This window comes from Geospiza fortis, unplaced genomic scaffold, assembly GCF_000277835.1.
Source record: "Geospiza fortis unplaced genomic scaffold, GeoFor_1.0 scaffold237, whole genome shotgun sequence".
Lineage (NCBI taxonomy): Eukaryota > Metazoa > Chordata > Aves > Passeriformes > Thraupidae > Geospiza > Geospiza fortis.
Window position 1 is genome coordinate 305,916 of NW_005054319.1, and position 17,804 is coordinate 323,719.

At 41.8% G+C, this 17,804-nt stretch overlaps 1 protein-coding gene across 1 annotated transcript in view; it reads left to right on the plus strand.

Annotated features, from left to right (window-relative positions):
* SMURF1 (SMAD specific E3 ubiquitin protein ligase 1) overlaps nucleotides 1-16,921 on the plus strand; it is a 20,360-nt gene extending 3,439 nt beyond the window's left edge. Inside the window, 13 exon segments of the mRNA XM_014306764.2 lie at nucleotides 1-4; nucleotides 7-147; nucleotides 1,539-1,623; nucleotides 3,498-3,644; nucleotides 4,746-4,950; nucleotides 5,233-5,336; nucleotides 6,796-6,910; nucleotides 7,849-8,027; nucleotides 8,856-8,993; nucleotides 9,356-9,476; nucleotides 10,933-11,134; nucleotides 11,959-12,034; nucleotides 12,668-16,921. The exon segment at nucleotides 1-4 is cut by the window's left edge and continues 82 nt beyond it. Coding sequence (XP_014162239.1) covers nucleotides 1-4; nucleotides 7-147; nucleotides 1,539-1,623; nucleotides 3,498-3,644; nucleotides 4,746-4,950; nucleotides 5,233-5,336; nucleotides 6,796-6,910; nucleotides 7,849-8,027; nucleotides 8,856-8,993; nucleotides 9,356-9,476; nucleotides 10,933-11,134; nucleotides 11,959-12,034; nucleotides 12,668-12,767 — 1,617 coding nt within the window. The 3' untranslated portion in view covers nucleotides 12,768-16,921.
* The last annotated feature ends 883 nt before the right edge of the window (nucleotides 16,922-17,804 follow it).

The window sequence follows — 17,804 nt, forward strand, 5'->3', positions numbered from 1 at the left end:
GGCCCGCCTGCCGCTTCCTCGAGTCCCCCAGCCAGGAGCAGAGGCTGCAGGCCCAGCGCCTGCGCACCCCCGAGCTCAGAGCTCACGTGCAGACACCTCAGAACAGGCCCCACGGCCACCAGTCACCTGAGCTGCCTGAGGGCTACGGTGAGTGCCCCACAAAAGGGCTTCCTTTATGGAGGAGTGTCGGGGGGTAGCACGGTCGGGATGGATGGAGACAAGAGATCTCTGCAGCCAGGTCGTGGAATTTGGGGTTTATTGCAAAGGGCCTCGGTGCAGGGCCCTGCTGGGAGCTGCCAGCCACAGCTCAGAGCAGGACTGAGAGAAGAGAGGGGTAGAGAGGATGAGAGGGTAAGAGAGTAAAAAAGGTAAGAGCGTAAAAGGGTAAGAGAGCGAGGTTCCCGTTCCAATACAGTAAATCTTCTTCTGTGTTCAATATCCTAATTCTCACTAACCAATCTAGTACAATACACAAATCCTATAGCATTTACATACAGCCTATAAGAATCATTACATTACCATACTGTGTTACATTTTAAACCCTAAAAACTCCTCTTTGGACCCTTCTGCCAAGCTATAGGGTCTGCTCTGACCCTTGGACCTGTCTGCAAGCAGAGGGTGTTGTTTCATCAAAAGGGGATTACCTTCAACTGGCCACACCATTGTTTTCCAGTTGTTCAGTAACTAAAGTATCTCAAAGCTTGCTTTCATTTCAATCTTGCTTATAGTTTCTATATTCTCAAAATCTTTTGCCAGGCAATCATATTGATAAGGCTTTCCTGCTTCATCTTCCCCAACACCTTTATCCAAAAGTTACAAAAATTTTCTTCCCTTTTGATGCATCGAGGGGTTTTGCCTGTTGGAACAAGCAGTGTCCATGTGTGTCTCATTCTGCCTTTTGGAAAAGGAACTAAGTGCAGATGGGAGTTTGAGATTGGCTAATTAGCAGTTGGCTACGCCAGGATACACTGAGGGGTTGATGGTAAATTAAACATGAGGTTGTGGTATGATGCTGTTACAGAAAACTCACTGCTAATCTTGGCTGTGTATCTAGGGAGAACAAATGGAAAGAGCTCTTTAAACTAGAGCAGTAATGCTATATTTTCCTTCCCCCTTGGCATGTTGTGTAGGTTTGAGCCCACATTTGAGAAAAGATCAGGAAAATATATAAAAGCAACAAAGAAACCAATAGTACAGAAGATTAGTGAGGATGGGATTAAGGAGAATTTAAACCTCAGAAAAGAGCATACCAAATCTAGGAGAATTCTAGTTTGGGGGTTTGAATTGTCTCAAAATTTAACACTAAAAATACAAACTAAAACATGCTGGTGCGTGGATCTGTGAGTTTCAAAAGAATGTTGAAATGTGTAGCCAGAGTAAATTTGTCAAGGATAAAACAGTCCATGCTGCAAGAGATCAGTGTGATGGCTCCAGTACTTTCTCCTAGGAGGAAAATATTCTAATGTCTTTAAACTCTTTAAACTAATTTTTTTTTTTAAGAATTGTAATTTAGAATAATCTTCCTTCCATTTTTATAGAGCAAAGAACAACGGTACAGGGACAGGTTTATTTTTTGCACACACAGACTGGAGTGAGCACGTGGCACGACCCAAGGATACCAAGGTATGGATTTATAGTTAAAAGTCAGGGGGATTGGTGTGTATTTGTGTGGCAGGATGCTGGATTTATAAGAGCAAAAATCTATTAAATGGCCTGTCTGAATTTAAAGGGAGAGCTCCCAGCAGAGGAATTGTTTGGGATGTTTCTAGTTACCTTTTCACCAAACATTAGGGATTACACTTTTTGAAAGAAAGAATTATTTACTTGTGAACCATGTAAAACAAAAAGCAAAAAAATGTGTAACCCTTCAGGAATTCCCGTTTGACAAATTCTTCCTAAAATGTTGATGTGGCTGTTTTTGGTGAAGCTACAAATTTCTGAATCTTACCTACAATTTTTTTCTGTATGAAAACAGTTTGGACTGTAAATTGAAGAAAAAACTGACTTCTTTCTTAAAATAATTGTTTCTTGAATATTCAACTTGTAATTTTTGTTTCATTAGCACTCACTTGTGTATAGCTGAAGGAAAGATTACTTGTTATCTTTAAACTTGAAATGGTTTGAGGTTTTTATGCTTTAGGCCGGTAATTTGCAGCTAGAAAATTTGAATCCTTCACATGATTAATTTAGTAAAGCCTCTTTAAACCTTAACCTGCAGTTAATCCAGGTCTTTGTGAGTGAGGTCTGGTGCTCTTCCTGAGTAGCTCTGAATCTGGGCTGTTTCATGGGCCACCTGCACACCAGATTCAAGAGTGAAGTTTGTAACTCTCAGCTGCTGCACTGCCTGGATAATAGAGGAATGTGGTACAGGATATTAGAAAAATGATACAAAGAAGTGCAGGCAAAAGTGGTGATAAAAGCCCAGTGTATGGAAGGAAATGAAAAACTAAGCTGAGAGAGAGAGAAAATAGCTGATTTTAGATTAGCTGGCATTGTTGGAAGAAGAAATGACAGTGATTGTTCACTTGTGTCAGTCATGTCAGGCTTGTGTGCCCAAAGCCTTGTGTCTTCTTCAAGTGATGCTGGTCACCCTAATGCTGCTGCTCCTCTCCCCAAATCCTTGAGCCAGGGTTTCAGGAGCAGCAGTGGAAATGGACACAGCAATGTCTTGTGAGTCACAGGTCACACCTATTCTAGTTCAAGGTGACTTTTGTGCTACCAGCTTGTGGTGCAAAAACCTAACCTTGGCATGGGGCAGAGCTGTAGGTTAAAACTTGGCATGGGGCAGAGCTGTAGGTTAAAACTTGCTGTAATCAGATCTCTGCAGGACTTTCAGATGTACAGCTGATCTCAGCAAATGGTCCCAGCCATAATCTCCTTTAAGGAGCCTAACAAGGGCTTGTCTGTCTGCCTGTGTGTCCCCTGGGCTTATACTCACTGTGACACTGAGGCACCTTCAGTGTACAAAGCATTTCTACCTTTCTAAAGCCTCTCAATTAACTCATTTATACAAATGTTGCATGGTTAGATTTAGGTGAGGAGTTGCACAGAGTGGTGTCTTCAACCCTGAATCCATGCCAGCTGTCTAAAGAATACTTTACTTAACAATAGGTTTTCTGCCTAAAAATAGGCATGTTTCTTCATGTTTCCTTCCTTCCTTTTCTTGCCACTCTTGGTGTTTTCCTCAGTTAGTTGGCTGGAGCTTTAGGTATTTTCAGTCTTTTTAGGTGTAAATACATTTTATGTATTGAATTCAGACACTGCCTGGAAGTGAGTGACTGCCTTTAGCAGCACTTAGAGTGATACCTGAAATTTATCCAGGAAGAAGGGAGTGAGTGTATGTGTTAAAAGACTTACTCTCGGTGGTTTTTCAGTCAAATAGTCAGGATTCTAACCTTAACCTGATTAAAGAGGTGATTTTAACTTCTTAAGTGATCTTGGTATTTGGTTGCTTCACTTCAAATGTGCATTAACATCTTGTTTGCTTTTCACTTTAGAGACCTTAACAGTGTGAATTGTGATGAACTGGGACCTTTGCCTCCAGGCTGGGAAGTCAGAAGTACAGTTTCAGGAAGAATATATTTTGTAGATCATAACAACAGAACCACACAATTCACAGATCCACGACTACATCACATCATGAAGTAAGAGCTTTGCCTGATAAATAATCCCTCTCAGGTCTGGGAGTCATGAGGGGCTGAAACCCTCAATGATAATTGAGGAACAGATGCAGCCAGTGCTGTAGTCAGGGTCCAAGCACTGGTTCTCAGTTCTGGTTTTATCTAAATTTTTTGCTGAGACTATTCAGAAGGGTTTTTACTCTGCTCTGCACAGTTCTGGAATTGCTGGGGTGTGGGGTACAGAGTCTGCCTGGGGTTCCCCAGCAGCTCATGTCTGTCTGGATGAGCAGTTCTAGCTCTGTGCTGGCTGTTCTGGATCTGGACTAACTTCATGCTCCCTTGAGCTCCAGACAATGGGAATATAAAACCAGCTGGAGTCTGGTCAATGGGTGCTGTGCACAGCCAGTTTGGGTTTAGCAGGATTTGGTAAGTTCAAATTCTGCAGTATGGAAAGGCAGCTGAACTGTTGTGGAACTGACCCTGGAAGCAGCCTGGCAGTGCTGCTTGTGCCCAAGGCCAGACTTTTTCCTGTGCTTGAAGCCAGCCAGGGAATCTCTGCATCTAAAAAATAATTGCTCTACAACCCAAATAAAGCATTGATGGATAAGGATAGTTGAGTGTATGAAGCTGCAACAATCTGGGACAAGTGTTTCTTTCTCTCTTAGAAACCATAGATGCAGTATTTTCACTGTGTCAGGAATCCCCAGCCTCATTCTGCTGGAAGCTGAAATAAAATCAGTTGCAGTTGTTAAACAGTTCCCTTTATAAACCTGTTGTTTGTTCCATTAGAGATCTCTTTCCATGTTGCACTCCTGAAAGTTCTCTCTGTGTGGGAGAATACCACACAAACTTTAATTACTGCTCAGTCAGCAATCAGTGATCATGCTCCAGAGCCTTCCACAGTGCTTTGCCGTATAAAAACAGTTCAAAAATGCTGAAACTCTTTAAGTGTCTGTGTTCCTTACATCCCTGAATCTAATGTAAAGATGGTACAGAAGTATTCAGCTGAATACACATTTCACTCCATGTTCCTCTTAGAGAAGCTTAATAATTTCTTCCATCATTGTTTTACGTATTCCTTATTGTTGTGTGTCCAGACTAAATATTGTCCTTTTTTTCTCCAAGCCATCAATGCCAGCTAAAAGAGCCCAGCCAGCAGCCTCTACCAGCTCCAAATGAGGGGTCACTGGAAGAGGGTGAGGAGTTGCCTGCACAGAGATATGAAAGAGACTTGGTACAAAAGTTGAAAGTTCTTAGACATGAGCTCTCTCTTCAGCAACCTCAGGCTGGTCACTGTCGCATTGAAGTATCCAGAGAGGAAATATTTGAGGTATTTGATTGATTTTTTTTTACTGCTAACAGCAGCTTTTGTCATTGAAGAGTTAAGTAAAACTGATCACTGATTATAACAACTTTGCTTCACAAGCACCCACCACATGACACAGTTGTCATTGAAATTTGCTTCAGGTTAGCACTCAGAGTCATGTTTTCTGTAATTCAGTAACAGTCTGTGTATTACAGAAATGCAGAGATCTTAATTATGGTATTAGAGAAATCCTAATGGACTTAATTATAGGAAATAAAAGAGCTAATTGTACAAATGCACATACAGGAATCCTATCGTCAGATAATGAAGATGAGGCCAAAGGACTTGAAAAAGAGGCTTATGGTGAAATTCCGAGGAGAGGAGGGCCTGGACTATGGAGGAGTAGCAAGGTGAGATTTTGGGTGTTTTCTGTCACCTCTTAACTGTAAAGTTGCCCTTTAAGTGCCCTATGGTTGCTACCATCCCCTTTCAAGTTACCTGTTTCTGTCATATGTTAATAATTTGTGATCTAGTTTATAGACAGTGGCTGCAGCTTCACTCTTTATATGGTACACTGGGAAGTAGAAGCTTGTGATTTAACAGTTGTCCCACTGCAAGTTATGAAAGTGTGATCAGCTCAAATTGTGAGGTCTCTCAGGGAGTGTATAGACCCTGAAGTCAGACCCAGATCACAAGAATGGTTTTGTTAAACACACCTCTCTGATTTCCCACAAATGGATTGCAGGAGGGTTCCTTTTTGTTATGTCTCAGCTGCATTCAGGAGAGTTCTCTGATCTGTTGGAGCAGGAGTAGAGATGAACTAATCCTAAACAAAAGCTAAAATTTCAGCGAGGACTTGCCTCCCTCTTAAAAATGACAATAACTCCCTGCAGGTCACATCAGATGTGAAATTCAGGAGCTGATTTAGCATCACTGAAAAAACGCACACCTGGTGGCTCAGAGTTGTGTAAATTCACAGAGAAATTTCTCAAATCCACAAAAGCTGCCCACTTAGGTATCTTTCAGTGATCAATCCCTGGACAAAGGAAAGAAGCTGGAACATTCTGAGCTGCCTTACCCGAGGCAACCTTGGGTGTCTCCACTGTTGACATCCTGTTACCCTGATGCCTTTCATAATTGCCCATTAGTTGCAACAGACTCTTCCAGATCAGTACAGCTCCACTTCTAAGCATTACAATTGATAGTTCTCTATGAATATTTTGGACCTGGGAAGGGTGTCCAAATTTAACAACAAAGGAGTATTTGTCATGGTGACTTGGGAGGTCAAAAATAGCTTTAGTTCTGCTTCTGTCCTTGTGTGTTACTGAGGTGAGAGAATTTACCCAACCCCTAATTTTAATGCACTTGGTCTCTGTCCCTTCTGGCCTCTGCTGAAAGCAGTGACCATGCTGGCAGAAAAACAGCTTTTCTAAAGATCTCCAGCAATTGAGCTGATTCTAATAAACAGATTTTTAAAAATATTTCCTTATACTGTACAGGTTGCAGAGAAGCAGATCTCATGGGCTCCAAATAGCTGAACTCTGTACAAAGGCAGGACTTTTTTGGAAGTGTGGCCTGTTCAGACTCAATTAGCTGATGGCATTGTCCAACAGCTTGCTGTAGCTTCTTTAATTGATGTTGATCCCTTCAGTGCTTCTAAACTAAACCAAGTCTGCCCTGAGTGGAGTAGGACATTGTGGGGTTTTAATCACACCCTTTTGGTCTACAAATGGAGGGCAGCAAAAGAGGATCTGATTTTGAAATAAGCATTCCATGACTGATCAATCACAATAATTGTGCTGTCTAAAACTTAAGTGCAAGTTGCACTCTTCTAAATTTGTTATTGGGTTTGTTTTTTTTTCTTGACAGAGAGTGGTTGTATTTACTGTGCCATGAAATGTTGAATCCCTACTATGGACTCTTCCAGTACTCCACAGATAATATTTACATGCTGCAAATCAATCCAGACTCTTCTATCAATCCTGTAAGTACTAATTTCTCAGCAATATTCCTACTTTAAGAGATGTCCTCTGCAGTTTTTTACAGCTGTTCTTTCACAGGAAGAGTCTAAACTGCAGGGTAAATTGGCATAAGAAGGTGTTAATGTCTTGTATTTACACTGTGAGAAGCAGAGGGGTTTTGTTCAGAAATTAAAAACATGACAGTCTTTGATAAATATCTGATTTCTGTGAGACTCCTCAGTACTGATTGGTTTGCACAGTGACTCTGAGAAGACAAAACAGATGAAATTCATTTTCACTGTGAGCACAGGTGGTTGTGCACACAGCATTACATTCCCAGCAGTGCCATCCCATGACTTTTAGGGATGTATCCCTTGCTTGCCCTTTCTCACTACTCTCCTGTGCTTGCTTTTTCTCTTACTGGAGGATTTGTATTGATGCAGACCCTAAAAGGAGCAGCAGTTCTGTATTAGTAGAGGGAATTCTTCCTGACATGACATTTCCTGACATTTGCACTGGAAGATGAGGGAAATGGGTTGGAAGAATGTTAACCATAGGTCTTACACCTCAGCTCTCAAAAGTTAGTTTAAAAGGAACATGAAAGAAATGAAGGAAACAAGCACACTGCTTCCTCAAGACTAGATACATTTGGATGGCTAAATAAAGAATGAACTAATTTGTTTGGAATCCTTGGATTCTGGAGGTTTCACAGGGATTTTCTTTTTCCAAGTTTTTCCCTTTCAGAGGTCTAGACACTTGAATCCAATTTATTAATCAGGTAATGCACAGAGACTTCTTCAAGGTTTTTAATCATTAAATGCTTTGGTTTTGGTTATGTTGTGAGGAAAAGTGGTGGCTGCTCTTGCCCAGAGGGCTGCAGGTAACTCACACAGAACAAACCACCGAGGGTGCCACAAGATGTCAGTGTCTTCCCAAGCCTGATTCTCCTCTCTCCCTGCAGGACCATTTGTCTTATTTCCATTTTGTTGGTCGGATAATGGGTTTGGCTGTGTTCCATGGACACTATATCAACGGGGGGTTCACAGTTCCCTTTTACAAGCAGCTGCTGGGGAAGCCCATCCAGCTCTCCGACCTGGAATCTGTTGACCCAGAATTACACAAAAGTTTAGTCTGGATCTTGTAAGTACTGAATTTAGCAATCATATCACTGTAGAGAAAATGGGGTAGAGTTTGTTGGCAATAGTGAGATGCTTTAGACAGAGAGTTTGCAAAAATCTTTTTATGGTGGCTGTCTGTACAAAGTCATTAAGCTATTCTTAATATACCAAAGGTACTTGAGGGAAAGTTCTCATTGCAAACTCTCCTTGCAATAAAGTAGACACTAAATCATTAAAGGTGGCATGGGTATGGTAGAATATCACTATCAAAATCCAAACTCAGGACAGAGGTCTGAGGGGAAGTACAGCCTTCTTCAAAAGAAAGCCAACTCTGATTAAAATTAAAATGAATGGAAGTAATTTGGGCTTTTGTATGCTCACAGAACATGATCCAGCATTCAGCATAGCTTTGGGACTCTTCAGAACTACTTTGCATTATCTTAATTTCTTTTCCTAAAAGCTGTTTTGAATTTTGTATTTAAAGAAATTACTGATGATGAAGTTCTTTATGTATGATCTCTTCTGTGCTTCAGATATGTGACAGCAGATCAGATTCTTGCGGGGTGTATATATAAATATATATAGGGGTGTGTGTGTGTGTGTTTCTCCATATATGGTTTTATCCATCTCTTAGAATTGGGTGAATATCCTATATCTGATCAGGCTTTTCAACGTGCACTAAACCATACAGAAACTGGTGATGGTGGCAATATTCCTCTGGTGTGTGAAATGCAGGTGGCAGCTAAGATTTAGCCTGAAGACTACCTAGGTGCTCAAATAACTGTCAGCATCACTACTGAGAGTTAGCAAAATGCCAGAAATGCTGAGTTTTCCCTCTGTGCATTGGCAGAGAGAACGATATCACACCAGTCCTGGACCACACGTTCTGTGTGGAGCACAACGCCTTCGGGAGGATTTTACAGCATGAACTCAAACCAAATGGCAGGAATATTCCAGTGACAGAAGAGAACAAGAAGGAATATGTCAGGTATTGCCAACAGAAATATGTCCTGCAAATGGAGTGGGAAGAGGGTAGTAAACAGAATTTTTGTATATAGTGAAACTAGGGAAGTAAGTATTTTGGGTGGGAACTCCTGAGTCATAAATGACATGAATGTTTTCACTGGAAGACCTGGGAGGATGAAGTTCTGAATGGTATTTTGGTTTTTCCATTGATGGTGCATTAATTAGTTGTTGATGGAAAAAGGAATGGATAAGCACTTATTTCATAATACAAAATGTGTGTATTAAAACAAGGTCATCTGTAAAATGAGCATTTTGCAAGTCTGCTGTGAAAATCCCAGTGCTGTCCAGCTCATCACCCCTGACTTCTTCCTTCCTCCCCCGCAGGTTGTATGTGAACTGGCGGTTCATGAGAGGAATAGAGGCACAGTTCCTGGCTCTGCAGAAAGGTTTTAATGAACTTATTCCTCAACATCTCCTTAAGCCTTTTGACCAGAAAGAACTTGAGGTATGTTTTATCTGCATGGATTATTCTGTAATTTGTTTGATCCACAGTCAAGCACTGATTTAAAAAACAAACATAAAGCAAACAAACCACAAAACTTATTCCATTCTATATACCAGAAAGCTGAGTATTTGTTTAACCAAACCCTCTTAGGTTTATTCTAGACATTCTTTGGGTTGATATTATTGAGAGGGCTACTTAAACACGGAAAGACAAATACACTGTGGTTTCTATCCAAGGACTAATGCTCGAGGCAGGTGGTCTGAGAAGGAGGAAACACTGCAAGTTTGAGGAATTGTTGGCAAGACCAGACACGTTATTTACCCCAGAACCTGTTTTGTCCAGTAACTTTTCAAGCATGGCTGTTTCTGTTTGCACACAGGAATTGGTTTGCAGAAGTAGAAGAGTTGAGCATACAGAAAAGAAATTAATTTGTCTTCTTATATCAAATCCTGAGGTGCAGAAAGCTACTTCTTAAAATAGTTCCTGTTACAGCAATTTTTCCTCTGGTTTTGCTTCCTAGAAAATATAAGACAACCTGTGGAATATTCATCATTTGTGGTTTAGAAAGCATTTTGTGCTAGTCAGTCATGCATTTTGGTTAATCCCACAAAGTTCTTGCATTCCATTTACTTTAAAAGGTAGATTAAAAATCCATTAAATATTTCAATACTCTCCACTTCAGAACAATCTCAACTCCCCTAATGATGTGAGCAGGTGTAAGTGGGTGCTGTCTTGGTGGCACAACAAGGCAGCTGCTCAAGGGCAGCTCTCCGCAATAGTATCCCTACTGTGAAATATTATGGGAAATTTAAAATACAACACATGTTTTGTTTTGAGGGGTGAAGTTTGCTCTGTGCCGTTTATTTGTTGTTGCCAGAGGAGGTGGTTAAATGCATGGCCAGTAGCAACTTCCTTTTTGCAACCTGGTGTCATGTGGAAAAGAGATTGAAGTGATATGTCTGGTCTGTGTCAGAGATTCTCACAAATGGTGTCAAAAACAGATGAAAAGTTTCCATAGTTTGTTGTGGGGCAGCAAAGCAACTCAGATGTTCCAGAAGCTGAGCAGGATTCCATTGACATCTCTAGGACAATCCTGCAGCAGGACAATGATGCTGTGCCACAGCCTTATTCCAAATCAGTGCTGTGCCCTCATAAAGACAGGCTGTACCTTCCAGGGAGAACACATTTAATAAAGCAAATTTTGCATGGGCTTCTGACTCGTAGTTGCTTGAAAAAGTTCTAATGCTGGTAAAGCACTGCTTGGGCTCAGTTTCACTGCAGTCAAACTGGAGAGATTTACTACCAGTTCTGTACTGGTTTGGAAGGTTTACCATGCACCAAAAAGTTGAGTGAAGCACCTAAACAATGCCAGGCTTGGTGACGTGGTTGGATGTGTTTTATAACTGCAAACCTGAAATTACTCTGGACTTTAAAGTGCTTCCTAATCTTTTAACAGCTGATCATAGGAGGCCTGGATAAGATAGACCTGAATGACTGGAAGTCCAACACACGCCTAAAGCACTGCATGGCTGACAGCAACATTGTCAAGTGGTTCTGGCAAGCAGTGGAAACGTTTGATGAGGAAAGAAGGGCAAGGCTGCTGCAGTTCGTGACGGGCTCGACGCGTGTCCCACTTCAAGGTTTCAAGGCTTTACAAGGTGACTGATGTGGAGGCTGAGTTAATCTGTGGTTGGAGAAAGGGATAAAAGTGGTGTGGTACTTACAGGCTCCTTGTAAAATATCAGCATATGACTGGATAAGTCAAGTACTTGCAGACTTCAGAGCTTGAGAGCTGTTTTACATTTGTCAGCAGCTCAGCTGCTGCTGAACACTTTGGCTGTTGCTGATAGTGATGGAAGCTGGTGGATCTGTTACTGTGCAGTGCTTTGACTGCTGTCAATTTTGGCTCGTCAGTCTCCTGCAGCTCTGTGCTCTGAGGTTCAAATCATTCCATGCAAATATGCACAGGGATATATGGCTGACTAAAGAACTTTTTCATGTGAGAATTGTATTCCCCTCAGTGTTCAGCAACAACCCATTAGGCTTTAAAGCAAATTTCTGAAAATTGCAGGTTTTTATCAAAAATGTGGCAGTGTCCTTGGCTGTTCTGATCTCCTGATCACATTCCATTTGTTGGCTGACAGTAAATTGATGTTCAAAATTAAAATACTAGTTCTGTTTTACAAGGAAAACCTTCATGCACTTAAGTATTTTCATTTTTGATAGTGCAGCTTCATTAATATCAAATTTAGCAGCTTTCCAAAATACCAGTCTGTAAAATGATTGTCACAAACAGCCCTATCTCTTCTGCCATCCCTTCATCAGCTGCAAATATCGCTACAGATTTAGCCTAGGACATACTTAGGCTTGCAGCTGGAACTGTAATTTCCTCTCTTGCCTTTTTATACTCAGCAAAATGTGTGTGTGTGAATGATGCCTTGTTGAAGTGCATTAACTAGAATGTCTGTCTAAGGTTCTACAGGCGCTGCAGGACCCAGACTGTTTACCATCCATTTAATAGATGCAAACACAGACAACCTTCCAAAAGCTCACACTTGGTAAGATGGAAACACTCTGCTTCCTCTCCCTTTGTCTTGATTTAAAGGAGTCATCTCTGTCCTGGGCAGGGGTTAGGCATGTGATACACATGGATTGACTCCAGGAGTGCTCTGTTAGCTTGTATATATCTGTACTCTGCAGCCAGCAAAATAATTTGCCTTTCTTAAAGCTTGTCTTCTATACTATCTGTGGTTTTCATTTATTCCAGAGGTGATAATTCTGGGTAGTGAGACGTTTGTAAGTTTATTTCTTTATTTCTTTATTACAAAGAGTTGTTGTCAGATGTCGAATGTTGCAAGCTCATGCTGTTGCTGCAGTATAGGCATAGCCTGAGCCCTTGCACGGAAATCTCACTCCATCAGAGGCAGGAAATGGTGTCAGCAGCAGCAGACTGTCTGCAGGCAGGGCAGGGAGTGGGCTTGCCTGATGTGTTGCTTTTTCTTTGCAAGTCTCCTGCATCTTCCTCTTCCTCCTCCTCATCCCAAACCCTGCCATAGATATTTTTCATCTTGTTGCCTTTGGCCACTGAGACAGCTGAGAGTTTTTACAATTTCTATCTGTATGTAGCCTCTTCACATTTCTCCCCCAAGAAGCACTTCAGATCCATCAGTGTTTTGTTACTTTCCCTGCAGCTTTAACCGGATCGACATTCCGCCTTATGAGTCATACGAGAAGCTTTATGAGAAGCTGTTGACAGCTGTGGAAGAGACGTGTGGGTTTGCTGTGGAATGAAAAAGCAACCAAAGGAAACAGATGCTAGCTCATGGACCACCAAATCAAAAGCTAGAAGAAGCTTGCTGTGAACTTCCTGCTAAGCTGTCTGAAACATCTGAACTCTGACAACTTAGAGATGAGGCTGTTTCCCTTAGGTCGCTGGTGGATTTGGGGGGGAGGGTCGGGGCTTTTCTTGGTGGTTCCCAACTCTATTTTCTCCCCTTTGTTACAATAACCCCTTCCCTCTTCTTCTATCCTCCCTGAAATGAAACGCAGCCAAATTCAGCATTTGGCTTTGGTTACACAGGATATTCTGCTAGATTTGTAACACATATTGTGATAGGGTCAGCGACCTGTGGGGCTTTTTTAATAGGAGAATCAAAGTGTATTTGAGAATGAGTTTAATTTGCTGAGGACTTGAAACTGGTAGGTGCACCTGGTTAGTCTGTTTTAAATCAAGGTTGAGCCTTTGTAGAATCCAGCAGGTGCAGAGTGTCTGACTGGCACCAGAATTTGCGTTGCACATTTTAAACATCTGTTTAAAAAGTAAACTTCTGGCAGAAAATACCTCCATATGAACACTTAACTGAAAGGTAAAGAAATCCAAGTTCTGCCTTAGCAGGAAGCTCCCAGTGGAAGCTGTGGCTCACCTTAAGAAAAGTGAAGGAATCTGGGACAGCTTAAATGGTATTGTATGATTTCTTTTTGGTTGTCCTGGCTGAAATCTAATTGTTTTGCACGTGAAAACAATTCTTTCCTCCAGCAGAATTACTTTCCATCGTTTGTTCAGATGTAAGTACCTTGCAGAGAAGCTTTGTGAGGATGAGACAGAGGATAAAGATCCATTCAATCCCAAAGCTGTGATTTCTGTGCCACTGTTTTACCCAAGACGTGTTTGTGTGACTTTAAATTCTAAGACTCACATGGAAATCACTAAAAGTCAAGTTAACAGAACAAACTCCTGCTTCAAATTTTTTGGCCTTGGGAAAGGTTTATTTGGAGATTGAGGTGAAAGGGGAACTGTATAGTGAATACATTCTAAATGTTACAGAAAGCTATTGGAACAATTTATGACTTCAGTTATGTAGGGATGAAAATTTCTCCAGAGAGCCATAAGGCTATTTTTTCCAATATCTGAAACTAATATTAAAAGGTTTGTTCTCTAACACAGGGGAAACAAAAGCAAATCCAATACCTGAATGTCTTGATTTGAAACACAGGCGTCTGCTAAGGAAGGCAGGAGCCTCCCTTGTAATAGAAAATGTAAACCCCTTGCCTCCAAATTATTATAATTTTAAAATTAAGGGGCTTTCAGGCAAAGATATGAGAAATAGGAATAATGGCTCTTTACTAGTATATATAACAAGGCAATAATACAGAAACACTGGCTTAAAGTGACAGAGTCAGGCTAGGAGCTGACACCCTGTTGGTCAGGGTGGTGGTGGCAGCCCAAGTTAGTGGTGGCTGCAGTCCTGATGAAGTGATAAATGTGGTTCTCTTGAGGCAGTGATCCTGTAGAAGGGTCTGGTCTTCCTCTGAAGGTCTCCAGTGGTGGTTATGTAGCTCTTGTCCTCTGGGAATGCATTAGGTAAAGGCTGTGTTGTTCCAAATCTCAGATTCTGTCCAGGTAGGAATGCTTGGTTCCTCCCCTGGGTGGAGCATCTCACCATGGGTGATGTGATTTTGTCAGTCATGCATTGAGGCTCCGTGGGCCATTAACAGAAGATAATTCCCCCAGAGGGGGTTATCAGGGATGTGTCATGGAAGAGATAAAGAGCACTGCCCCACTTGGTTTTAACAGATTGTGATGGACTACATACTTTTGGTTACATCTTACATTGTAACCTAAGACACTGAATCACTAACATTTTTCCATTTGGCACATCAAGATGAGACAGTATTTTAACAAATAACATGGCTTCAGAGAGACCCAGTTATCTATCAAACATGTCTAAACTTAAGCAGGCTTGCTTGTATAGGATTTTTTTTTTCTTTGGCAAGCCTGATTTTTAGAGAGATTCATGACTGAACCACTTAACAGATGTTACATTAATGGAATAGTGCATTGAAATTCAGCTGTGGGTAAGAGACTGTCCTTAGGAGATGTCTACTGGAATACTTCTATTTTGTTTTTTTATTTAATTGCATTTGGTAATAGCTTTAAACTGTGATAAGACAGAAAGTAGACACTTGTCAAAACCTGGCATCTTTCTCTGTTTTGTTTGTTTGTGGTTTTCTTTTTGCCATTGACCATAATTCTTGTGATTTGTTGTCGGGAGTCGCATGGGAGGTGTAAAATTGTACCATAGTGTGAGATTTGCACAGGGTGGCTAAAGATGCTCATCCTGCAGGACTGTACAGGACAGGCATGTTCAGCCCCCTGTTCTGTAGGGATCTTTTGGCACTTGGAGACCAGTTTCTGCATTTCTGGTTGTTGGGATGTGCAACAGTTGGCAGACAGCATCTCTGCAGTCCCAGGCTGAGTAGCAGAGTCCCCACAACCCTGGATTTTCCAAATTGCTTTGAAGTCAAACCTGTTCATAGAGTGTATTTAATCCTTTCAGTACGTTTGAATGTGCAATAAACCAGTCAGATAGGAAAAATGCAAAATGGATTATTGCCCAAAAGCTTTGCATGCAGTCTCATGTGGATTTTTCACTAAAGAAAATGTAAAAAAACCCCAAAACCCCAGATACTAAAGCCCACCCCTAATAGAAATCCTGTCACACCTGCAGCACAACTGGCTCAGTACAAACCAAGTGAGGTGAAGGGAAAGGCCCCTGATTTGGAGATCTGTAGGTCAAGTAGCTTTATGTCAACGACCCAGTTGACGTAAGATAGTTCCTAATGTCTTTGCTAGGTCAGTGTTTTATTGAATGCACAAAATAAGAATAGGCAAGGATTGTTGTTTGGAAAAGTCTCTGTTTTTTGCTGTATTTAAAAGCCCTTGTCAAGGTACCTCCTCCGTGCTGACAGTAACAAGAATAGGGCACTGTCTTTTAAATTATTTCAGTTCTCTTTTCAACAGCTTCACCACCTCTCCCGCCGTGTTGTCTTTGCAATTTTGTGCCACTTCAGTGACAACAGAGACATTTTTTGTCTTGTTCTGTACGTGCATTTGAGGCAGGCCTTAAAGCTGGTTGGGTGGATGGAAGAACAGCAAGAAGTGAGGCAGAATGGCTTTGGAGCCATGGGCTGTTCTTCCAAGGCCAGGGAAGGACAAAATGCCAACAGGAGTTGGCTTGAGCCAGTGGCTCTCAGAGGTCTGGGATAACCTCAACTGTCTGAATTTGTGTGTCCATTCCCACTCGCTCTGCCAGCACTTGAACTTGGTTGTTATTCTCAAACTTGCCCAAAGAAAACCATGGAGTCCCGTGTTGGTGTTGCCATTCCACGTTCCAGCGCTGAAACTCTTGGGTGTGACCCGAAGGGAAGACGAGGCACAGCGTGGGTGTCGCTGCTGTGCCACACAAACCCCTCTGCTGCAGCAGCCCTGCCCTGGCGCTGCTCCTCAGCCTCTACTCTACGCTCAGGGATGTAGGAAACCACCACTCTGCTCGTGTGCTCCAGCAGGAAGCAAGCAGACTGTTGGATGGATGGGTGTGAGTGTTCTCTTGGGCATTATGTTAGACAAGACCCTGCTCCAAAAAGGCTGCTCCAAGCTCCAGGCGGTGCCATCAGCTCAGCAGTTTGTCCTCAGTTCAAGTGGAGGTGGTTGTAAAATCCAACAGGTTTTGTAAATTACTGATCCAGCCACCAGGCCCTCTGGAGCCAGTGCCCAGGTTCAGGGCTGTGTGGCACAGCAAATTCCCAGAAACACAGTATGGATCTGGTTTTAATCTGTTAATTTTTTTTTTTGTTGTTGTTATTGTTGTTGTTGTTCCTCAACCACTTTATAATGTATTTTTTTAATTTATTATTTTGTAATGTCATGTTTAAGTATTGCTGCTATCCTTGTTATTCTTCCCACTGTTTTTATTGCAGATTTATTTTGTGGAAGTTGTACACTAATGTTTCATTTTATGTCTAAATCAAAGTATTTAAGGAAATACTAGTTCTATTTAATGTGGTTATGGAACCAGCTGGAATAAACAGTGATTGTATAGTAGGCTGGACCCAGGAGGTCATGTTCATTTTTGTTACATATGCAATAAACTCACAACTTTAAACTCTTGGTAGCTACTGTTTTGTTTGTTAAAATATTTGTGGGAATCAGAGGAAAAGAGAGAACAAAGTATCGAAATGCAACAGATTTAACAGCTCTATAAGGACTGCCCAGATGAAAGTCCTCCTCTGCAGCGAGAATACTTTGTTTCATTAATTCACCTTAATCTTTTTCCCTTCAAATCTCATTATTTGTCTGGATACTTTTCCAAAACCTCAATTTGCAGAAAGAAATTATAATCTCCCCCTTAAGGAAAGCTGGAGAAATATTCACTAATGTTGATGAATCCTTGCTTTCCTGTTTGTTTGGTTTTTTCCCTAATTACTGCTGCTTTGCAAGTGGAGAAGGACCGGAGCAAGTCCAAGGAGGGTGCTCGGTGTTGGTGTGTGCTGCAGCAGTGCCTTCCCTCCCTTATGCTGAAAGATGGGCCATAATTTGGTGTAATAAATAAATAAAAAAGAAGGGAGTACAAATAAAATGCTTTTTATCCTTGGAGTAATTTCACAGTATGAACAAATGCTGCAGCCCACCCCTCGTGTCAGCCAGCGGCAGGGACTGAACAATTTCATTCCCTGGAGCAGGAAATCGTGTCAGTCCTTCAGTGCTCTGTCACACACTGACACCGCTGTTTTCTTTAATAACTACGTTTTGTGACATTTTCCTGATTTCTGCTTTCCTTTTGGTGCTAAGAGAGAGGAGGACCCTGTAGCCTGCTCTGGGGGGGGATCCCGTGCAGGGGTCCCGGACCCCCCCTCTCCATTGCTGAACCCCCCAAAAAGTTCCGTTCTGTTCCCCCCTGACCCCCCTCCCCATTGCTGAGCCCCCAAAAGTTCCGTTCTGCCCCCTCCGCATTGCTGAGCCCCCAAAAGTTCCGTTCTGCCCCCCGGCCC